This window comes from Passer montanus, unplaced genomic scaffold (genome assembly GCF_014805655.1).
Source record: "Passer montanus isolate IOZ18808 unplaced genomic scaffold, ASM1480565v1 scaffold13, whole genome shotgun sequence".
NCBI lineage: Eukaryota > Metazoa > Chordata > Aves > Passeriformes > Passeridae > Passer > Passer montanus.
This window is the reverse complement of record NW_024359832.1, coordinates 3,125,087-3,150,806: the sequence shown is the minus strand read 5'-3', so window position 1 is coordinate 3,150,806 and position 25,720 is coordinate 3,125,087. Positions and strand designations below refer to the sequence as shown.

At 37.9% G+C, this 25,720-nt stretch overlaps 1 protein-coding gene across 13 annotated transcripts in view; it reads right to left on the bottom strand.

The window, feature by feature from the left end:
• FRYL (FRY like transcription coactivator) overlaps window positions 1–25,720 on the bottom strand; it is a 158,986-nt gene that overhangs the window by 97,183 nt on the left and 36,083 nt on the right. Inside the window, exon 1 of one of the 13 annotated variants that reach the window (XM_039699152.1) lies at window positions 23,029–23,163. The exons of 10 other annotated variants lie outside the window; for them this stretch is intronic. In XM_039699152.1, the coding sequence (XP_039555086.1) occupies window positions 23,029–23,104 (76 nt within the window). In that variant the 5' untranslated portion in view covers window positions 23,105–23,163. Of the gene's footprint in view, window positions 1–680; window positions 1,043–3,916; window positions 3,935–23,028; window positions 23,164–25,720 lie in introns of those variants that run through there. 2 more of the 13 variants (XM_039699156.1, XM_039699157.1) reach the window with 2 other exon arrangements.

The window sequence follows — 25,720 nt, the reverse complement described above, 5'->3', positions numbered from 1 at the left end:
ACACAAAAGCATTAAGAAACAGAACAAAGTGCAGGCTGCAAAAGGAAGATTACAATCCAAAACTCTTTCTCATCCCACATCTGATGATTGGCTCGTCCTTCAGTACAGAAACATAAACATTACAGGGACTTTAAAAAAAAAATCATGTCTTTACAATGCTTATGTTCTCAAGCATCTCTTGCCATCCTGAAGCGTCAATGTTTCCAAAGGCAGTCCAGAAAATGAGAGAGATGAAAATGTGTCAAGAATAAGAGCACAGAGATTTGAGAAGAGGTGAAAAGAAGGAACAAACACATCCTTCATAGCCATAGCAGGTAACAAACAGAAATACCAAGCATGGGATAGGCAAAAGAGAAGAATGCTGCCACATGCAGCTTTTGAACAACATTCTTTTCATCTCCATCATATAAACAAAATGGAAATTTGAGTAGCTAAGGACCCACAACAGATACCACATATTTCTAATATATGCAGTTGCTTTTATCCTAAATATGAGTTTCTAAGAAAGCTAAAGCTTTGTTCCAATCAACAGACAAGTTGGACTGTCTTATTTTAAAAGACATATTAACGCTAACAGGCTGGAAAGAAATGAGTGTTTAAATCTCCTTTTGAATATCATTACTTGTGTGTTGTCAGAAGAAACTTAGCAAAGCAGTAGCTTCAGCACATTCCAGACTTACCTCCTGAATATGCCACAACTGCTGCATGATCTGGACTGCAGTGAACATGCCAGAGCTCTGGTCCAGTTCCTGCTCCTGAAGAGCGAGGAGCTGGCACTCAACCAGCTCTTTTCGCCCTCTGGGGAAACTAAGAAAGGCCACTGGGCTCCTCACCCCAAACTATATTTAGATGTAGACAATTATGCAGACAATTCTTAATAGTGTTTACGTAATACATTTCTGTCTTCAGATTTTAAAAGATTACATTCAAAAAACCCTGTCACTTAAGAATCAGGAAACATTGGGTGCTGATAATCTTTAAAGTGCTATCTTTACTTTATGTTAGCAATTCAATCCTCAGTAAAAGGGACCACCTTAGTGTGTTAACTTTCAAAGCTATAAAACAGCCTCCCGCACTAAGGATGAAACCTCAAGGCTCTCTGCACTGATCTAAACACAGGTAAATTCCCTCCTCAGGCTCAAGCAAAACCATAGGAAATGGAGAAACTGGGCAAAAACCTAATGCTGGCAAGAAAAAAAATAAGCAACTGGACTATAATCAGACTGAGTCTTGTAAGTGCTGCAGAAATTTCAGTACAAGGCAGAGGTCACAACCTTGCAGCCAAGGAAATGTGGTGCCAGGATAGCCTTACATCCACCAGAACCAGCAAGGACCCCACTCCCTGGCTATAGTTTCACACAGCCCCTTTGGACAGCACACACTGCAGCACTGTCAAGGGATGCAATCCCTTGCAGCCAGCACACAGAGTAGGAACAGGGCTTGCCTTTTTACTCTTTCAGCAGCAAAGCAGAGTCAAGGCTATCCTACTGCATTCATGTTACTCATCTCTGTGCTCATATTCACGAACTCTCCAGGTGGCAATGAATTTACCCCGCCAAAAAACAAAGGAAAACTGTCAAACTGAAGCAATTATAAACACTGCCATGAGAGTATTACAAATACCTTAGTTTTGCTAAAATGTATGAGTATGTAAAAGGAAGAAAAAATTATTGGCATTTACTTTCATCCATGAACTTGCTGAGGACTCTAATTCACAATAGTACTAATGGTTGACATTAGCATCGAGACTCTTGTCTTGCATATGACAATGTTCATGGCTTTATCTGCTTTGTAAAACCAGTAATTTAGTTAAATACACACAGAAAAATATGTAAGAGGGAAAATGGAGAGGGAGCTCAACTGTTTAATTAGTAAATACACAAGAGTTTGTTAAAGAAAAGTCAAAATCTATTCTCAGATTTCTTAGCTAGGTCAAACAACATTATTATCTGGTATAATTACATTCAGTGGGATTCATTTACTCATGAATTTGCAATCAATAAAATTGTAAGAGGAATCTATATGAATTTAAATATGCTTAATGGATAAAAAGTCATTGCAGGACAGGATTAAATAATTGTTTCTGCTATTCTTTGCCATCAAAGCATAAGCCATTCTTTACTCTTAGCTGCCAGAGAAAATGTAAGTCTCAAACATAGTTTGGAAACTTCAAAACATGAAGCATTCTACAGAACTTTAGATGAGATCTGGAACCAGAAACCATACAACTTGCAACAGCTCAAAACTAAAAAACTACTTTCACAAATCACTTGAGAACAGTGAACATTATTCACTTGAAACAATATCCTGTTTGTTTGCTCTGATGTGAGCTACTGCTACGTGGGAAATCTGGGAGCAATGCAGTAAGGAAATCTTTGTTAAACAGTATTGTTTGGTTGCTAGGGCCACACCGAATTGTTTGGATAGTTGCAAGGAACAGTAAAACAATACAAAGGGTAATTAGACAGACAACACACTCCTAGGTCAAAAGTCAACACGCCCTGATGTATGCTAAATGAAAAACAAAGTTGTTTCATGTTAAACACGAGTGTCTAGAACTAGGAAAAGTTATTTAATACTCAATTTGACAGAAAAGAATGTTACTATTTTATCATCCTGTTTCTCTCTGCATAGTCCAAATGCATCAAGTATTTGAGCATATAAAGTAGCATCCTATTTACAATGAGGCTATTCAGAGTTCAAACACACAAAGCAGGTACTGAAAGATAATGAACACACCCCAGCCAGTGACAGCTGATGAGTCCATTTTACTTTGTGGCTAATACAAAATTATGATTTTTAGCTTTCCGACTTTTTTGGGTACTACTTTACACCGAGCCAAGTGTTGGCACTTTATATGTGCTTTTTTCCCAAGTTTTTCATGGTTTTTGCTTTAACTGACATTTGGCTTCAGTTGCTGCTGTGTCTCAGGAAGTTGGAATGGCTGGACTGAAGTAAAACTTCCATCAGGTATCTCCCCTCTTTCCACATACCTGAAAACACATCTGGAATTACTTTTATAGCATTTTAAAATAAAGTACTCAACTATAAAATAAACATGCTCAACACAATCTTGAGGGGCCTCCGCAGTTTTCATCAAGCAGATTATATTCTTGGTTGCTATTTTTACAATTAATTGCTAAAGTAGTAGATAATTTTACATAGCTCACATTTATCAATTAAGCTTTTCACTGTTATTTTTGAAGCACATGTACTTTCAGAGGTATTTTATATTTCCTGTGACACTTGCTGCAGAATAGGGTTTGCATGTCCAACTGACAATACAAAAATTTCCAAAGACTAAAAATATTACATGTGGTGACTTAAGGGAATTTTAATTAAGCTCCTTGCCTTCTACTCTGATAGCATCTAGAACATTTTATCCTGCCACACAGAAATGATATTAATATACATGGAAACTTGTTTGTAGTGATTGTTAAGAGTGTTTCACAATGAAAGATCTTACTTATTTTACCAAAAGAATATTTTTTTCCTAAAAAGGATGTCAATGCTCAAAAGAGATGCAACCTATCTAGAATCATCCCAACAAATTATGAATAGAGCCCAAATGTTAAACCTAGGTTTCCCATGTCCCTGATCAGGACCCTGTTTTTCAGAGCAACTTCTTCACTAAATTTATCATTACTTCACAATTCTGAAAGTCGTGATCATCATTAGGTTTCTGTTTCCAAAGTCTATTTGCTTCTACCAGTGGAAAAGAAAGTCTTATGACTTGAATGAAAGGAACAGTGAACAGCTTTATGAACACAATGAAATTCAACAAACACTGCTCTAGTAACAGGTGCACATTCCAGATCTTAGCCTCCAACCTATAAGCAAATACAAAGAAAGAGCCATTCTTCACTCAGATCTCCTGGATTTGCTTTCGCACTAGCGATGGGAGGATGTGGTTTACCTGGGTTGCTGGAGCACGTGGTGGCACAGCAGACAACCAGGTCGACTTCACTGGGTTTTGTTCCAGCTATGTAGCACTACTGAGAGTGCATGAAGCCTGTCTAAAGCTGGATTCATCCCTGCCTCACTGCTCCAGCTGTACTGAATCCCTGCTGATGTCATGCACACCCAGTACTGTGGCACACGTGGCTGGCTCCTTGGTTCACCAGCAACACACAAGTGCTGGATTCAGCAGTCCTGCAGAATGAGCAGACACTTCTGCATTATACTGCATTTATCCAGTTATTCTCATTTATTTCACTGACACTTACTTACCAGCAAAGTGATACTAATCTTAAACTGTGCTACTAGATACAATTAAAGAGAAAAAAATTACAAACTCATAAAATATACACGCATTTTGAGCACATCTGTTTTTATACAAAAGCTATTCTGATTTTCTTGGTTATGTAAATTATTCTCAAGAATACATTTAGATAGACCAAGAAACTGAGTTTCTGCTAGATGCTCTTTTTTGAGGCATTCTTACAAGGCCCTTAAAAAAACCCATACCTAATATGAATATTAATCTTGATATTGGTATGAAACACTCAATGCCAAGGGACAGGCAAAGCAGCCTCCTGACACCAGAGCAATGTAACTTTACAAGACAACCTAAATAATGTGAACAGAATTCACAGTCTTTGACAGTGAAATTAAGCATCTATCATGGGCAACTGACTGCACATTTTCTTAATGTGGTATCTAGATATTCCTTTGCTTTTTATAATACACATGAACTGAATGATAACACCACAAATACAAACACAGCAGTAGAAACTGAAATCAATTTGAATACATTAGAATATACATTATCAAGAAAGCAAACCTGCACTTCTTCCTCTATTTCTCATCCCTTAGTCTGGATACATAGATCATGGTGCACAAACTTCCTATTATTTTCAATACAGACTACACAACTAATTCATCCAGCAACACCAGCTATGGAATTCTCTCTTCCTTCTCTGTGTTGGCAGTATACAGTTTCTTTGGAAGATGTTTAACAAAGATTTTGGCTTCGTACATGTGTCCAATTACACAACAGGCAAAGAAGAACTATTGTTAACATGTCACATAGACTAAGCCCAGAGTGCAAATTCTTACCTCACCTCTCTCAATTCTTTACTGGTTTTAAATGACTAATGGAAATAATCAAGTAACCAGCAATTGTAGCTGGTACTTATGTCATGCATTTATGATATGTCACACGATGACAAGATTAATGCATTGCCTACCTGTGAAGTAGAAACAGGCTTACAAGTGGCATTGTTCAGTGGTATGGTTCAGTGTAAAGTTTGTAAAGCCAAGTCCAGCCTTTCAGTGAGAGGAAGTTTTATGTGTATTGATAACTTCCCCTCCATGTCTAAATCAGAAGTCACACTTTAGTTCTGCAGCAGAAACACTTCCCTATTAAAAACTTCTCTAAGGAGTTTCAGATATGTTTAATTTCAGCCAAACTCTGCGACAAAGAAACATAAATGAATGCTGCATCAATAAACAGAAGATAAATTAATTTCAACAAATAGTTAATTAACCATATGGCTGTAACACAAAGGATAGCCTGAAAGAGAATATAAAAGGTATTTCTGAGTTTATTGTGGGAACTGGTGCTATGACAGCTGAGCTTTCACTTGGACTAAAAACATCCCCACAGAACAAAATCTTCACAGAAATCTTTGAAGTTTTATTGTAAAGATTATTTTTTTACAACCAGCAAATATGAACATTCTTTCTTTAGGAAAATTGACTCAACTGGGAGAGCAGCTGTAAATTTGTCTAGTTACAGGTACTCACATGAAATTTGTTTTCTGCTCTCAAAGACTCTGCAAACACAGGCAAGAATGGTAACAGAAACATTACTCCTTGCCAACACAAAGACACAGCAGAAATTCTAAGGCATGAAACCTTGTCTGGCAATATCTGGTTTTCTAGGTATCTGGGCCAGATTGCAAGCTCTTAGAAGTCTTGCTGCTACAGATGACCCTCAGATTTTGATTTTTGCCTCATAACTAAGTAATTGAGTCCTTCCAGAGATTCGGCAGCCTTCTTCTCCACTACTGTTAATACCTCTGTCACTTTCATTCTTAAAATGTGATTTTTAGATTTTCATTTGGCATAAATTTCTAGAAATGTAACCAGTCTCCCACAAGAGAAAAAGTAAAAGGGAAGTAATATTCCATCAAACTTGAAAGTGATGTTTTTTAATTATTAAAAAAACCCAACTCAAACAAACCACAAGTTTTTCAGTTTAGAAGAAAATTTCTCCAGCATCTTTTCCACACATATAACCATTGTCTGGGATGTATAAAGTAAATTTGTGTCAAACCAAAGACAAAAATGTCCTTGAAAGGTCTTTTTACCTTCTAAACTCCCCATCACCATAATCCTCTGAAGACTTTTTGCTATATTCTCTGCCACACTGCTCTTTTACCCCTTTTTCATACTAATATTCAGTACGAAATTCTTTGAGGAAGATATGAAGATATTCTTTGAGGAAGCATTATGAAGAGAACAAGACATTCTTCTTGACTAGATGCTTTAATGGCTGAGCAAACTCTAAGCAGCAAATACTCCAATTTCTGTATGGGACTTCATCTCTTATAGTCCCCTTCCCTACTTTGAAAAGTCAAAAATAAAACAGGTATACAATTTCTTTCCTGAAACTCTAGAACAGACAGAAAGATTAAATGGATTTAAGATAAAATCAGGGAAATTATTTTTAAATACTTATTTTTCGTAAATTCAAATACATGAGAAGAGAGAAACTGGGCTTCGAATTTCTCCGAGTAAATCCTACTGGCTTTGCCATTATGAACTGTGGCAGTCATCTCTCTTACCTTTATACACAGGTGAGAAGTAGCAACTCCACTCAACATTCTTTCTAAACCTCTACCCTCACCCTGTATGAGGAGCACCTGCTTCTCACAGAATTGTGGCTGAACAGGACAAACAACAGCCAAGTCCAAAATGTACAATCACCTGAATCAGATGGATAAGTATTTTTATTTACTGGAGTAGAATACACAAAAACTTTTATTAAGACATGTATTGGTTGAAAAAGAGATCAGATCTGACATACAGGATAGTGTGAGGATACCCAGGGCAGTAGTCAGCAATAGACTTGTTAGTTATACACAGGTGAGAAGTAGCAACTCCACTCAACATTCTTTCTAAACCTCTATCCTCATCCTGTATCAGGAGCATCTGCTTCTCACAGTCAGCAACAGACTGTTAGCTGTTACTGGGCTCCCTCTTTCCACTGAAAATGTTGGAATTGACAGCATCAAAGGCTGCTAGAAGCTCCAAAGATAATGCTGAAGATCATCTGATCTCTAGTGCTGTGTAATTCTAATGTAGGGTCTGACAGCAGGACAGACTGTCCCTCCTATGGCACAAGCAACTACCATGGCAAACAAGAAATTTAAAATTAAATAATAATCTTTTTAAAAAACACTACGATGAATATAAGATAAATTTACATACATTTTTAAAAAATCCTCAACAACACAACAGCTACGAATAGATTTGAAATACTGGCTGAAATTTCTACACACATATTCAAGAAGTACAACTCATTTGGTGACTCATTTTACAGAGCCTTTTATGGTAGACCATGCATGTAGATTATTATCAGACAGGAAAAAAAGAAAAATTAAAAATTAATTTTGATAGCACAAGATGCCAAAAGAGCAAACCATACACAGTGGAAAACAATGTGATAGAACACAAAAACTGGAGGGGGAAGAGGAAATCAGTTTGAACTCAATTGTCTCAAGTCCTGCCCAGTCACTCTTGATTACGGCATGCCATCAGGATATCCTGGCCATTAAAGTGTCAGATCATTAAAAATATAGTTTATGTAATTCCTTTTCTACAACAACAGCCAGAATAGAAAACTTCTTCAAATAAAGTACTTTAATTAAAAATAATATTTTGAATTTCACAGCAATCGTTATTTAGAAAGGAGCAAGATTTAATTAATAGCATACTTCCAAACTACTAATTTACTTAACATGCTTTGTTTCACTGTCAGAAAGCTGCTCTCATGCAAGATCAGCTTCAAAGAATGTAAAGGATAAGTCTCATCTGTCCATAATCTAAACATAATCCATCACATTTGGAAGCAGGATAATGGCAGGAATGTAAAGGTTCAGGGCTGTAAGTTAAATTCCCAACAGTAGTTTTCAGAAATGCTCTTTTTGTACTGACATATTATACAACTGTAGCCTTGAATTCCATTTTAAGCTGCACATATAATAAAGCAAGTTAGACTTTAATATGGGAATTACTGCTCGAAAAATGTTCTGTAATCAAGTTACAAACTTCTCAGAGAAACAATACCACCCCAAGCACAGAGCTGGTAGCTTCCATCTCCTTTCCCAGTAGACCTTGTGAAGACTTCACATGTCCTTAACTGTCAAAGTACCTTGCATAGCACAAGTGAAGAACGTATGTATCCACCCTGGTAGCTCAGCTTCCTTCAAAACACTGAACTTTAACAAACAAACATATCTAACTATCAACATTCACTCACAATTTTTGTGTTCCCTCAAAAGAAATCCCTAAACTTGTTTCTTTCCTTCCTATCCTCATTAGCATTAGGCTTCTACAGCATTGCACGTCATACTTTCATTAACGATGCAAACACAGAAGTAATTTATTCCAGAATTATTAACTTGCCAAAAAAAAAAAGCTTACAGTATTAATTTTAAAGGGCAGTATCTGAAGCTTATTTTTTATTTAACTTTATTTCTGCAACAGGAACAAAGACATCAACTTCTCACTGAATATAGAGAGCAAAGAGAGAATTGCATAACACTGGCTTGTTCTGTTAGTTCTTCTGATCCATCTGCACTCTGGAAAATGTAAACGGAGTCCCCACGAAGTCTGAGCCAGTACTATTCCCTGCTTTTCATGGGGCTTCTAAGTTCAGGGTCACCACCATACCAGTCAGTTACCATGCTTTTAGACCATATGTGCATTCATGTAATGGCTGAGAGGCCATAACTCATTAGTGTTATTTCTCCTTCAGTTCAATCTCCTGGAGTTTTTTATTATTTAGAAGAAGTTTCCGAGGGGGATGCAGATTCCTGCAGAGCAAATTTAAGCTTGCTGAGGGCAGTTTGGTTTCTCATCATTCCCTCTCCTGGCTGATAGACTCCCATGTGAGAGCCAGATCCTGATGGTCAACTTTTCAAGCAACAGGGAAGGGCACGCCGGTAAATTTGCATGCACTCATGACCTTTCTGATTGGCACAGAAAGTGTGCCCTGCACAGCCCATGGGGTGAGGGAAGTGGGGCAGAGAACAGAACATTTACTGCTAAGGGAGAAACCCATTTGTGCCATCAAATTGAAGGCTGGAAACACACTGATGCCCTGAATCCTGCATTAGGCATGAGCTAACAAAGGCAATAAAATTAAATCAATGCTTGGCTAAACGATGTTAAACTAAAATGCAGAAGGGAGGCAAAGGCAGCAGGGGAAAGATAAACTAGTTAGGCCTGGGGAGTGAAAGAGTACAAAGAGAAGGAAAGAGAATTTTATTCACTAGTGTTTATTCCAGATTTCCTTATACACTGATCTATAAGTTAAAGAAACACACATTTCCACAGCAATGATGAGAGTGAACCTACTGTGAATAAAGAATTCATTGCTATGGTATGCTAACTACAGGAAGAGAAAGAAAAACAGAAAGTAAATCTAAAGTTTTAAGACGTAGCATTTAAAATCTAAAACTAAGGCAAGGATATAGCAGCAAAGGAATACACATAAATACAGGCTGCAGAGACACTCTTAATAGTTGTCACTGCAAAATTATCACCAGTGATGATGTTTTATTTCCTTTCAATATATTAAAAGATAGGTATATACCACACACAAAAAATTAATCCTGTAACAAGGTCAAAGTGACCCAGGCATGCCTATGTTAACTAGCAAACAGAAACTTAAATACCTTATCTCATCTTTCCTAATCCACAGTTCTCTGTAAAAACAAAACTTCATATCCTCAGTTTGCAGACTTAAGGATATAAAAAACTCTATTGGTCCACTGTATTTGAAACAAAAACATTATCAAAATGCTCAATGAATTTATGCTTAATCTTATGTCCAAATAAGATTGTGTCAGAAGCCAGCAACTTTTGCAAAGAGGTCTCTTGGAGAGCACAGCCCAAGGTAGTTTGTTTAACCTTCTCTCACTTCACTGCCTGCTTATTCTTTCCTTGTGAGAAGAGTGCAATTCCAGCTCCCAGTTCAAAGAGGAAAAAACTTTTCCTCATTATCCTCATTATGCTCATTATCCTCAATTATCCTCATTAGTGTCAAATTGATACCTTTCCTGAATAAATGTAAGAAAGTAATGAATGCTGGCAGTTTTGCTCTAAAATATTATTTCAGAAAAGGACTCTGGAACATCAGTTATAAAGCAACCAAGAACTTCAAATAATGTATCATTAAAAACAAATAAGCAAACAAAAAAACCAAAAAAAACCAACAAAACCCAACACATTAGCCCAGACTGGGTCCACTTAGAGAGCACCTTCACGTCTTTGTAAATAACTGTCTAGTGAAGTGCTCAGAAATATTGTAATAGTATTTCTGATACCAAATGTTTTGAAAATTGAAGTGTTAAGTATATATACACAAGGATTATTCCAGTGAAGTGCTCAGAAATATTGTAATAGTATTTCTGATACCAAATGTTTTGTTAAGTATATATACACAAGGATTAAAAAAAGCAAAGAAGAGAAGAAATAAACAAATACAATCCAGCACTGGAATATGCTCAAGGATACACACATCGAGGATAAAAAAAAGTCTCATGCATTAAATACAAATTTCAGAAAAGAACAACTGTTCCACGCTCCGATTCTGTCAGTTTTGCCTGGTAATCCTCCATATGAACATATGAGCTGAAAAGAAAAATATACCAGACTAACTCAATCTGCCACATTTAACACAAACACGTCATAGGGAGAAAAACAGAAAAAGTGAACCCAACTTTTTCAAAAGCATATTCTTACAGTAATTTTGCTGAGGAATAAAAAAACAAAACCCTTTTTCTTGTCACATCCAGGCAACTACCTAAATATAACTATAAAAAAAATCTGATAATTTCCCTGAATGAAATTTTCTGCTCTGCACTCAGGGGATCAGCTCTTCTGAAAATTCAACTCCAACGAGTTTCAGTTCCCAGCAGATATTACCAAAGAGTTATTAGCACATAGAAGAGACTGTGTATTTTTCAGCTACAGCACAAATTTCCTTGCTAAGGCATAGACACATCTTACAATGCTGTTTTAAGTTCTGGTTTTAAATTAGGTATCTGTGTTTTTCCTGTTTATCAAATGTGCTCTCGTGAGCCAAGTCCTTCAATCATCAAATTCTACGGAAAAAGAGCAGTGTCAGCTGCTTAATTTATTGATAGTCTGTGATACCTATTTTCTTGAGAAAAAAGTTTTATGAATATAAAAATTAACAAATATATAGAACATTTAGGATTGTTCACTAGGACACTTATCCAAATTTGTTTTGTATGTGTGGGTTTTTTATAATTAAGTTTTTGAGGTTTCTCAGTGCTTTTTAAGTCTTTAACAGCAAAAGATAGTGCTGAGTTCACATGAGACACTAGTTAGATTTTTTTTTTAAAGAATAAGCATGAGACACTTGTATTTCTAATCAGACTTTCTGACTAAATTTATCTATGCTTACTGCAAATAAAAGTAAACTAAATTAGGAAGAATCCCAAGTTATGCAATTCCTTAGGGAAGCAGATGACAGCCTTCAGGACTTTAAGTCCTCAGACGAAGCGTAAGGGCATAGCAAAAACCTATAAAAATCCCAACCCAGCATGCAGATGTCCAGCACTCAAACTGGACTTCTACATGAAGACAATACTCAGAGCCATGCAGAGCTATTCTTAGCCACCATAAACACACCAAGGTTTCAGAGTTAACAGCTTCTTTGTCAGTTCAAGGGAGGAGACTAGTCACATCTGAAGTAAAAATAGGTTGTCATATGCTTGTCCATGGAACTCCAAAATACATGGCTAAATTGGTCATTTAAAAGATTTGAGCTGCATGTATTAGCATCACAAGGGAAAAAAACCCTTTTTTTCTCCTACTTCCCTCAACTTGCATTTAAAGTTTTTAGCTGATTGTAATAATTTATTTCAAAAAGTAGTTTGCTCTCTCCACAGCAGAAATCTTTATCTGGTTTCAATACATTCTTTTAAGTCCTAAAAAGCATTGCAAAGAACTGTAACTGAGAGGCTGAGGCTGATATGAATGGGAAGTTGTGGCTGTGGAGGCACCAGGGAACGTGGGGCTTTCAGCATGGCTGCATGAACAGCACCTGGCTCAGTGGGTATGGAGATCCCCCTGCACCCACCTGCAGTTTCACAACACACCCAGATCTGGAGACAAAGAATCCTGTAATGACTCACAAAAGTGGGAAGGATGGGCACACTGAACAGTGACAACTTCAAAAATGCTGCTCCAAAATCCATTACCAACTGAAAAGGAGCCCAGGACACATGGAGAATGTTACACCTGACTCCCACACCATGACCATACATTACAGATGTAATAACTTGACACAAGCATTGTAGTGCCTTTTTGTTGGACAGACACCTTGAGCATCCCCCATCCTAGTGCCTGGATGGACCTCTTGGACACATAGGCTTTGCTCCTCTCAGTTCACATTTTAAATAACATCTGCTTTCCCTTTTACAGGATATCACATTTAGATCTGCTACATAGTTTATACAATCTTGTAATAGCATTTCCATCACTGTTTTGCAATAAAAATTAAATAGTAGGTTTTGTATTTGTGTAGGAAGACATGGAAAATATCCACAGTCTATCAGCAAAGAAACAGATATGCCAGCCTACAATACGATGGACAGGGATAAAAACATGTTTATATATCAATCCGTATTTTAAAGAGAGCAGCCTGTTAAGGAGGTAAGACAACTGTGTCATAGCTACATTCAGATCTGCAGTCATTCAAACACTACCATGTTTTGAGGCTGCAAAAGGAAGTAAGTATCTAACTGCATGTGCTGACACCAACTATGGCTGGCCAATAATGACAGCAGTACTTGCATGATATTTAGAAGACTACACGGGTCATGACAAATATAAAAATGAGGAACATGCAGGGAAAATTATAATAAACTATTACATTTCTGCTTTAAAATTTTTCCAGTGTTCATCCCTCTTTAGGAAGAGAGAGGTGAAATTTCCTAGTAGAGGATATCACAAAACAAATAATGGTCTGATAATCTGTAGGGCTCCTTACTACTGCTACATGATAAAAAAAAAAAAAAATAGGTCACTTAAGTTTCCAACCAGAATTAGTACAGACAGGTAGTCAATGCTGCCATCTCCCAAGCTGCAATATATAAATATATTGGCAGCATTATTTTTTAAATGGAGCAATACTTTCTTCATTCTTGCTCAGGTATACTATAAACAGAACTGATATTATACATTGCCCAGTTATTCCCACATAACCCGGGAAATCTCAGACTCACTGATCAAGGTTTTGGAGCTCAAGCTTCCTCAGTATATTGAGGTTACACACGCAAATTGTGTATCTATTCTAATAAAACACTACCTCAATAATGACTCTCCAGTAATAAAACACAGATGAGCTGAACAACAGACCAGCCTGTGGGAGGCACAGGTGCAGAGGTGCAGTTTGGGCACGGTGGGACTGCGCAGCTCTGTCAGGGCTTAGGGCCCCAAAGCAGGAGCGCTGCAGTCCTGACTCCTGGAAGGAGACCAACTGCAAACCACAAACGATAACAAGCTCTGCCCTCTGCCAAGCTACACTCGTGGCCAGTGACCTGGAAATGCCAGTTTCACATCCAGAGCTCGTCGCTCATCTTTTTCTTTCAGGATGTAGTATTTAAGTTTGCGTGGTCACATATTAACACCACCATAGAACACAGAAATGTTTTAATCATGCAAGGATGGCACAGCCACACCTCATGGGTCTCTGTCACCTCTCTCAGTCCCAAATAGCTAAAACTGTCCGATATTCACAATCACTTTCTGGCAGTCAGTCCTAATAACCTCAGTCTAAAAAATGCAAACAATTCTCAAGGACTTAACATCATTTTTCTCAGCACCATGAGGTAGATGGTCTCAGCAGAAGTAAGCACGCAGGAAAGAGATACAAAAACTAGAAATGTGCAAGAACACATGTTAAAAAACAGTATCTAAATTAAAGTTAACCAGGGACACAGCACTTCCTCACTTTAGGTTTTCAGAATAAGAAGTGCAGTGCATACTATTTTTTTTTTATAAGACTTGAATCTACAGCAAGACCCCAGTTTGGCACACCAAGATTGACTTTTAGTGATGCTAAACTTCAGCTTCAATATGCTTCAAAAAGTTTTTCTGCCCAGTGGCAGCATAATTCATATCCTTTACTACATTTCAGATAGTGAAATCCTACAGGTTTACTTCAAATAATATAGAACCAATGCCGAGGACCTCCCAGGCTCTGTCCTGCCACCCTCTCCCCTGTTTGATTAAACACATTATGTTCTTGTTTCTCCTTGTCTTCTCCAAGATGAGCACTCCAGTTTTCCAGTTACAGCAATGTCTTTAGGGATAATGTGGCCATAAAAGATAGACATGAAGTATAAATTAAAAATAAATACATAAGTAAAAATTATTAAAATAAACCGATAGATACTAGGAAAACTTCTAACAGTGAAATCACGTTCCTTTTGGGCATCTTTTGCCATATTTGTGAAACTTGGGCCTTAAGAAAACTTGCTCACAATTTTCTTAAGGTAGCTCTTTCAGAATTAGTGATACACTTTTAATTTTTCCTATGGAAGAAAAATTCTAGCTTGAAGTACTCTTTCAGGGGTTTTAAAATCATTATTTAAGAATAAAAAAAGTAAGATAAAAAGACTGCAAGATCTTTGCCATGCATCCATGCTAGGTTATTTCAATGTTTTGGCTTCCTCTTTCCTTTTTTCCTACCCAGTTACTTTCTGAAGAGAGAGAGATTAAAAGATGAAAATACCCTTACAAGCAGAACAATGTATGATTCCACCTTAATATCCCCAGCTTAGTCTATCATGGGTTTCTGGACACAGAGTTCAAACAGCTACCAAAAAAACCTTTGAACTTCTCAGCCAAACCTCAGTACCCCTGGCTTAGCTTCTTTCTTTCTTCACTTTGCTGTCATAAAAATGAAGTGCCAGTTGCAAGCCTCTCTTTTTTCAGGACAAGACCTCATTTGTAGCTGAAAGAACAGTAAAAATCTGGTGATTTTGGCCCAGCTGCTATGTCCTGCTGACAGCCAGCACAAAGCAAGATGTTGGAGAGAAAAAGGAGGCAGGTTTCCACTGAGATGTCAGACACACAATTTTCTAAGCCCAACATGGGCTGCACTAAGAGCTGCTGAGTGTTACTGACCACTGACCCTGGCACCCTCACAAACATCACTGTTCCTATCTTGAAGATCTTCAGTTCTAGTTCAGCAGTGTGAACAAAGGCAGCAAACAGGGATGATGAATAAAAGAAGCAAAAGGAAGAAAATGAACGACCCCCAGAGCTACTTACACCACTTTGATAGCACTACAAATGTAACAATTCTTTCAAATATCCAATAATTAGTTAGCATTGATTAGCAAGGGCTTAAGGCATTTGTATATCTTTCTAGACCACTATTTTTGTCTGTACCAGTTGTCTGCAAAGAAAACTTCAAAAAATATAGTTGAAAATATCCCCAAATCACATGCCAGCTGTGCCTGATGGGCAGAAGCACAGGAGTTATTTATACCTCCTATGCTTTCCTAAGATCTCTTTATAAAATTAATTGCTTCTAGAACTTAAATGAATTCTTGAGCAAGAAACCTATAAATATTAATGTTCTAAATAAAAAATTTTATTTTTGAAGATTGAAATGGCTGCTTTTTAAACTCTTAGCAGCCTGTTTCTGAGGCTACGTATGTCTGATAAAAAGTACTCCTTTGGATTTTAAATTTCTTGATTGTTAGACGAAGAATGAGAAAAGGCAAAGAATGAGGAAAATGTTTCCCATGCCTGTTGTTTTCTACTACTACTTTGAAGAATTTAAAATATATTTACATATATATTCATTAGTAGAAATTGTTCTGAACTAAGTACAATCTACACATCATGCTTTTCTTGTTTTTTCTAACTATACCTACTTAGGACATCAAGTTTAAATTCTGATGAAAATTAATTAAGGACTCATAAACCATGTAATTCTGTAACTGTATTGAAACACTTTCCACATCTAGCTTTTTGACCATCACTGTATTTTAAGTACTTCTAGATCAGTCTATAAGAGACTCCTGGATTTGTCTAATAAGAGTTATCAAAGCAAACTCAATGATAAAATGTTTACTTCTTTCTGTACCTTAATTTTCCAATAATTAGTATTCTAATATTAAAAGCAGTTAAAGCAATCCTATGCCTTAACATTCTATTTTCTTCTGTTATTGCAGCTTGGTAGCCTATTACACACATCATGTTTCATTTAACTCCCTTGAAATCTCACAAAATGTAGTTTCCACCAGACCTACTAATATAAACCTTTGTTTGTGACATTCACACAGGCAACTGGGAATGTTAAGAGTTCAAAAACTTAATTCTTATTTACAGTAGCATGGCCCAATTTCCTTTAGGTTCCGAGTGTCCTTTCTGATTCAGAATGGCCTTTTCCTCTTTAAATTTATTTTGCACTGTACCTAACAGAATTTAACAGCTCCCTTTGACTGGCATCATTACTCCTTGTATAGGAATGAGGAAGAACATTCACTTCTGTAGAGTGGAAAACTTCTAACTACATGTACACAGGATGTAATATAGCAAAAAAAAGTTGGCAGTCACCTTTCCAAATAAATAAATGTCATTGTGTCAGTTATCTCTTAAATGCTATTAAACCCCTAATGTCTAAACCTTTCCCCTTTAAATAGAAAAGCATCAGAGCTAAAGTGTAAAAAAAACCAGTCAGCAGAAATGGGGTATTTGATATGGCTTGTTGCAATTGGTTTATCTGGAGCTTTCCTGAAGTCCATGCAGAGCAGGCAGTTTATTCCAGCAACAGTAGCTGACAGAGTGATTTGCATTTGGTGCACTTTCTCCTTTCAACAGCATTCTCTTCTGCAATTTGAATCATTACAGAATGCAGTTATGGGTTTAGCAGAAAGTCTATCACTTTCATAGAAAGAATTTCACAAAGGGAAGCTCATTCTAGCATATCTATGTCTGATGAAGATCAATAATGTATATCTCAACATATAATGTACTTCCTACAACACAAGCATTTTATTAAAAAATTAATACAAAGAACTTCACCCAAAACAATCCTCAAAAAAATTTTGTTTTAAATAACAGTTCCACATTTTCCATCTTTACGTGCAGAGAAGTCCAAAATAAAGCACAAAACATCATATAACCTTAGCTAATTACAACTGGTAAAAATCTAGATACATGCACTTCCCTAATGAGCATCCCCACCTTAATGCCCAATTTACACGGAAGGTGTTACAATACAGACTGCTGACATCAAATAGGTAAGGCAGGCAAAAAGTACACAAGTAGGTATGAATGCTTAGCAATAATGGAAGATAGACCAACCCCAAAATACCCAACCCACCCCATCTTCAGTCACACAGAGGAAAAACGAGCAAATATAAAAAGGCTTCTATGCAAAAGACAGGAGAGCAAGAGTCAAAGATCCAGCTGAGATATCCATCCATGCCCAAGAGAGGCAGGCAGCCTCTTACTGCCAGGCAATTGATGCTGAGCATTCTGTTACAGGAGCCTCCTTCCCTCGAGATCATTCACTCGTGTATGCTGGGTGTCCTTCAGTGTCAGGGTGGTACTTGGCTTTGACTGGTTTGGATGTTACATCTACAGCCTTGTTATCCTCTTCAAGCCTACATCCAGTGACAGACCTTGTTGTTCCAAATGTACCCAGAAACAAAATCCCCACCCAATCTTCTCTTTACACAGCAAATTTTACTACACAGAGTGTTACTAGCACCTCTGTTAATGAATATGCCAACACACCATGTATCTGGAAATGCAATGACTCTTTATGTGCCTCAAGATGTACTGCACAAGAGACCATCATCAAAGGCCACAGAAGTTCAAAGAGCCAAATATGGAGGTCACCCTCCGCAATACTTTGATATATTGATACATTCACACTGTATTGGGTGATTAACTACTGACAGAAGCTTGCTTTTCCCATGACAAATTAAAGATTGTGGAAAGGTCATCATATGTCCCTTCTACAGGAAAAAAAATTGCTGCTCGAGCAGTACAGGGACCTGTAATTACATTTACTAACACAAATTACATGTAGATGCTTTTTTTCAAAAAAGCAGAATTTAATAGCTTTTCCAAAGCTCAGTACATTTGAATTCATATTTTGTTTTAAAAAGTCACTTTTCAAAACAGTTTTGGAAGATATAATCATAAAGAAAAATGGTTACATTCTCTAGAAAGTGCCTATCATGTTTCACCATACAAGGCAACACTACTAACACGGATGTGATCCTTGGAAGTCAAGGTTACAGTAAAGAAAAAGTTTCTTACAAAAAAGACTGAGCATATTATTGTTTGGGATGCTTAACACTAGAGAAATGAAGTTAACACCCTACTTAATATTGTACTTATTAAATAACTATTAATGTTTTAGAAGGCTCCAAAAATAGTATCTCATGAAAATAGAATTTCTCTACATTGTGAAATAGTACTGATTCTTCCATTGGAATATAAAAGCTGCTTGAAAATTCTCTAGAGCACTGTTGTGACACTAATAACTCTGAGCCCAAAGGACAGTCTGAAAGAGAACCAACCATGTAACATCTCAGATCAATTTTTTCCTCAAGTTTCATTTTTCTTTGCTCTTTAATAGATAATGGGAAAACAAGTTAAAATTTATCATACAATAATGGCTTCCAGTATGTTTAAAAGTGTTGCTTTTATTACTTTAAAAAAGTATAATCCACTAGCAAATAGCCACAGAAGCAGCAAATCTGTGGTTTTAATAAAAAGCCACACACACCTCCATGCATGCTCGACCTCACCCATCTTGTCCTAAAGAATGAGACCATCAAGAAAACATTTGTTTTCCCAGAATTCTTCCTATGGTCCTCTTTCATATACATTCCTATCATGGCACTTTAACATGACCTTTCTTATTAAAATTACAGCTTCACTGCTGTCCTCAAACAAGAAGTCACAGGATAAAAATGAATTCACTACATTTACTTTGTTAAGTACTGTATTAGCAGAGCAGAACCTCTCTTCAGAGCCAACAGTTCATTTTTGGTTGGTAAAGGAAGAAGTAATCTTCAGTCAAATTAATCCAACGGGATGATAAGTAAATCTTAAAATGTAAACTCCAAGTGTTTTGGTTTTTTTTTTTCATTCACAGAAAGAATGATTCAAAAGTATCTGCCAGGCAGCTCCTCAGTTTTCATGTGTTCATCAGCACCTGGCAGCCACAGCTCCAATAATTCATCTGCTTTTAAAGCTGCTCCATTTCTCTTTGATTTTATAACAGTTTTATAACAGTTTCCAAACCAATGGCTGTACAGATACACCTTGCTTTCCTGGCAGGACTTTGTTCCCAGGCTCACAAGTCTCAGTAACTTTGAAAATCACTGTCAAACCTTTACCAAAAAGAGGCCAAGGGCAACGACCTCAATGTAGCTTTGGCAGGGGCATTGCCAAAGTGCAGCCTTGTTCTCTTAACAAGCAAAAGTTCTAGAGACACATGCATGACTTCTGAATCGAGCAGAGCAAGGTGGTGTGAAAAAATCTCATGCAGCACCTCCAAAACTGATTCATCCAGAAGAAGACAGGGATGAATTCAAGGACAGAGAAGCACCCACAGGAAGGTGTACCCTTCTGTTTAATCCCTTTTGTTTACCAGAGAGATACAGCACAACTGCAGCACAGCAACAGAAAGCTGTGTGATAGCTTTTAGAAAGACAATATATCCTATTAAAAAAAAATTCAGAAATAATTCCTTATTTCCAAACAGGATATGACTACTAATACAGTATGTATTGGAAACACAAAAAAGTTTTTGAATAAAGCAATAATGGATTGTACTTGTGCTTACTGGAAAGTCATTGTTCCTGTCCAGACTGTAAGCCCCAGAAATGCATGCCTAGTTTTCATTAAAATTTGTGTCATATCATACAGAAAGGTATTTATTACTTAAGGCTTTTCACTGTAAGCAGCACCACATTTGGCTTTTGAACCCACATATCGCATTACTAAAAGCAATTCTCATGGCATCCAGACCTCCTTAACCTTAAATGAAGGTTTTTGTGGATAAAATATAAGAGTTTCTTACACCGAGCAACATTAAATAACAATCAAAATTAGTGTTTTTCCTACAATTTAGGAACTCAGAAGAACTGCTAGACAGACCACATACTGAAACTGCAATGGGCTAAACAACAGAATCCAAGAGCACTGAGATTCATCATCACAACAGAATCCAAGAGCACTGAGATACATCATCACAACTAGGATTCCTTAAATACTAAGGAGTCAAGCAACCTTGAGGACAAGCAAATATAAAGCCCCCATTACATTCACAACTTCAGTAAGCAAACAGCTCTTAAGCAGGAACATCCTCACTTCACTGCTGGATTAAAAGAACATTCCTGACTCCATTTAAAAAGAAGTAATGCCTAAAATTGTTGGCACAGAAACAGCATTCTGAAACTAGGCCGTATGAATGTCACTTCATTGTTGTTACTGAAAGAGAAAAGATCAACTACAATAAAACCTTAGCCAGCACTGCAACATTATGCCAGCTAAGCAAGCCCTTAACCAGACCCATGGAGCTTTGCTGCCTCTCTGTTACACACTCAAACACTCTGCAGATGCTTACTTTTATGTACAGGAAAGGCATGCAAGAACACTCACTCCTTTTCTGACATCCTTCAGCATGGAAAAGTTTTAAGTTATGATAAAAACCATAAAAAGTAGCATTTGCACCTAAAAATTTTATTAAAACATAGGAAAAATTTTTCTGAAGTAATTTCTTAGCATATGGATATTTACTGAATCTCCAAGTTCATCCTCAACATATTGTGTAATTCCTTGCTCTGCACATACTGCATCACTTGAATAGAAAATCTCTCAGGAACAAAGCAAATGGCTTGCCCACTTCAGCTCAACTCACTAAGGCGTGCATGTGAATCACAGTCCTTGGAGCCGGCACAGGCTGCACAGAGGGCTCTGCTCCCGGCCAGTCTGCACAGCGCCATCAGAATGCGACTCTCGCACGCTCACGGAGCAGACGTGCAGCTATGCTGGAATCACCACCATTCTCACAAATGGAGTGACAATCCTGGAAAAAGTGAAATTAACTCCAGCTACCTCCAGCACACACAGAAAATTGGTTTGTTGGTAGATGATCCAAGTGCCACTTCCTGATGGAGGAGTCAGGAAGATCTTACTCCGTTGGGCTTACATAACAGAGGGCATAAAGGAGAAAACATAGCATCACATATAACCTCTTCTCAGACAACCTTTTTATTATTATTACTCTCTATCTTATTAGTATTACTCTGTCTTGTCACAGCTGACAATTATCTAGTCTGGAAGCTGCAATTTATCTCCTTATCTATACAATTATATATGTAGTTGCAGACTAAATTTATTGTTACTGATTGTATCCTACGATTTACTTTAGTTTGGAAACAATATACATGAATCAACATTACGGATTTTTAATCATTTTCATAAGTCATTTTCAACTTCTACTACAAAATACTGGAAAAATCCTTCTGGTTATCTCTATTGCAGCAAGCATGTTAATAACTACCAAGTACAATTACAAGGTATAATTTGGAATGGATACCGTTAATCTGCAAGACACAAATGAAACAAACTAAAAAGCAAAACCTACAAGGAAAACCTGTTCTGAAACATGCTTTGCTTTAACTTGTAAGACAATAGTCTAGAAGTTATCAGTCTAAAACATGAATTACAGCAGTTAACACAAAAAGCAAATCAGGTCTGAATGAGCTATTAGGACAAACTAAGTATCTGCATACTCTCCTAGCATTGATTAATATACCCTATAATAAATAACTTGCTACTAATTCCTTCAAACAAGACAAGTGAATATATACTGCTGTATTGGGGTAAAAATCCTAATGGAGCTATTTTGATGAAGTGTACGGTAAATAGAAACTGTGCTTCCCAGTACATCTCAAGCAGCAATTAATGAAACATACAGCTGAGATACCAGTTTCCTCCAGACCTTAACTTTTTTCATTTTCACATATACAAGAAGCCTAAGACATGGGAAACACTCAGCTGACGTTCAATTACGTCATCTTTATCACCTCCTGGCATCCTGTCATGAAGTTGCTGTGCTTACGTTAGCAAAGCCTTCCACACAGTGCCAGGCAGCTCCGGGCCCAGACCCTGCATTGAAGCATGTGTGAAGGGGTGATGTGAGGACAGGGCTTGTCTGAACCAAGAGCAGCATCCTTGCTTCACTGCTTCAATTCAGACAAGGAATCCTCCGAGAAACTCTCATTTCGGGCCATTTAAAAGATCAAAGTGGGCAGTTTTTGTAGGCATAATAATAGGTTTTAGGCACAAAAATAATGCCCCCCTGTAAAACACACTGTCCAAGGGTGGCTGATTTGCTTCAAAGGAGCATTTGGAGCTTGGCAGAGCTAAGACATCAATCAGCATCTGGTAACTCCGCAGAGACGAGCATCTACTTGTCATCTCTCTTGGACAGCAAAGGGTGCAAAGAACTTTACCAGACTGAAACAACTGCAGTCTGAGAAAATAAAATAATAAACAAATATATACATACAAAATCTTTCACGAGAACTAAGAAGCAGCCAGCTCTTAGACTGTCTATGCCAAGTTGCACCAGCACACAGGACCACTAATACCCTGGTTTTTAAAGGGCAATTTCACAGGGCAGCATGCAAAAAAAAAAAAAGGGAAAAAAAATTAAAAAAGGATAAGATATCTGCTACACTGCTGTGGTTCCCAGTGCAGCGGCATACTTACTGCTACTGCCGCTCCAGGATTTCAGCAGAGACTTAATGCTGATCTCGAAGAAGAGGGAGTCCTGCAGGCTGAGCATGGTGCGGGCAGGGCGGAGCGGGGCCGCGCCGCCGCCTCCGCCGGCACCCGCGGGAGGGCCGAGCCGGGGCCGCCGTGACGCAGGGCCCGGGGGCGGCTCCTGCCGGGACCGAAACCTCCTCGCCCGCCGGCCCCGCCCCGCCCCGGGGCCGCTCCCGCCCCCGGGTGTACCCACGCTCCTCCCGGGGGATGCTCCCGGCAACACCGGCACAGCGACCGAGCTAAGCAGCCCTTGGCAGCCGAACGACGCGACTCCTTGCAACTCCAACCGAAAGCGGCTATCAAAGGCTGTTTGTGCTTTGCCGAGTTTTAACTAAACTTCCAACCGATCTGTTAAAATCGTGATGAATTAAATAAACTGCCCAGCGTTGCTCTGCGCAGTGCCAAAAGCCAATCAAGCCGTCTACGCTTAAAGATCAGCAAAATCAAAGGAGAGGTGGCAGTACTGAGGATGGTAAATCACAAATGTGAAAAACAATCACAGTGGAGGGCAGGAAAGCTGTAAGTATTCCCACGGTGGATGACTGCAAGAGAACTACAGCCAGTGGCAGTTCTGGATGTCTCATCCTCAGAAGAGTTCAAGGCCAGGCTGGATGAAGCTCTGAGCAAGCTGGTGCAGTGAAGGTGTCCCTGCTATTGCAGGAGGCTCCAACTAGACTAGCTTTATGGCCCCTTCCAACCCAAATCCTTCTATGATTATGCTAGCGCTTTGGAGTTTGGGTGGTGGTGGTTTCTCCCCTTAACGTCTTTATTTTAAAGGACTTGAACTGAGGTTTGTTTTGTTTGGGGTTGTTTTCTTAGTGTCTTTTAAAGGACTTGACATAATTTTGGTATATCTGATAGTTTACTCTTTCCACCACAATGGAAAGTCTCTTAGAAGTTACAGTTCTGGGTTCGTAGGGATGCAATCCAACACTGCCTTAGGTAGCACTAAGGTTTTAATGCCATTCTTTTGGGATAAAGCAAGATACTTTACCAATAGCCCTTGCCCACTTCAGCACAGGGTAAAGAGTTTTCAGCTCCTTCCCCTTGTCCACACACTACCACATACAACTAAAAGCCGATGCGTCTCTGTCAGCTTGAGATGTCATCTTCACACAGATCAAAACTCCCCTGAAAGTGTATCAAAATTTTATTGGACAATTCAAAAATTTCAGAAAGACTTCTACATACTGACAGGAAGAAATGACAAGAAGAAAGTAATGCTTCTTTCCATTACTGCCACCAAATTACACGTGTAACACTATCCCTGGGTCAAGTAACAAATTGAGAGAATTGATGCTGAGATTGGATGCTACTGTAGCAGTAGCTGCCACCAACAGTTTAACTATGTCTACTTAAATTATAACTTGACTCACACCATACAGATGAACCAAAAAAATCATGTGGATCCAAGGTAGACTGATTAACTAAACCTGTTTTAAGGTGATTTTTTTAAAAATGCACAGTTTCAAAACTGCTGCTCATACTGAGCTAACAAAGTACAGTTTACAGGAGTAAAGCCATGAGGAGGAAATAATACCTGTATCCTCAGACAAGTTAGAATTATCTGAAGTTGTAGGAAAGATTTAAGAACAGTGTACATCAAATACTTTTAAGGTTTGGGGTTTATTTGTGGTTTTGATTTTGTTTGTTTGGGGCTTTTTTTAATCTATATCCCTCACCCCACATAGACAAAAGAATTATCACTAACTGAGAGGTAACACAAACCAGTGTAAAACTAAGTGATTCTAAGTGGCAGGTCTAACACAGCAGCAGAACACTGGAAAAAGAGTGGGACAAGCCTGTCACTGCACTAGGCTGGTTCAAGCACCAGCTGCTGTCATTTAGGAGATGAACAGTTTTATTAAGAGAGAGACCAGTAATATCGTGCCATTTTCATAGATTAAAAATAATCAAAATTCCCCCATGCAAAAAAATATTTTTCTATAATTAGTTACTAAATTGCCACCTATATTGAAATAGTACTTTTTTTCTTCCCAAACTGGGTACAGCAAAACTTCCCAAACCGGGTATACAGACTTTGCATCAAACTTCCTCTCATAAGCCTGTTTCAGGTAGTACTGCCTATGTAGTATGCATATTCCTTCTCATCACTCCTTTTATGAATACATTCAAAGTTACACTTCAAGCATTCCTTTATCCTCTTACTAAATAAGACATAACAGAGGTTGTATTTTGCTATGAGTATGATACAAAGGTCAGATTTTGGAACCGGCTGATGAATTTCACCACTAATTTGAAAGACTGTATTAATTATGGTTGGTCTCTGACTGCCTTTAACACTGGGCTACAGAGATTTCTTCAAAGGAATCGTTGTTAACAGTGTACATTCCAAAATGATGAGCCAACCCTCTCAGCACCTCAAAAATAATGACTTTTTAAAATACACTTTGGGTTCTTTGTAGTTGCCCTCCCCCCCTCCTCATAGCTTTTATTCTTTAAGTTATCAGTGCCAAAAACTTATTAAAAACAATCATCCCAGAAACTCCAGCAAATATACTAAAACAACCCTACAAAATACTAGTCTCCATGTTCCACCTTCTGGAATGCTGTTAAGAAGACTTTCAACAAACAGAGACGCTGTCAGTATTTCTGTAAAGTAGCGTTTCAAAAT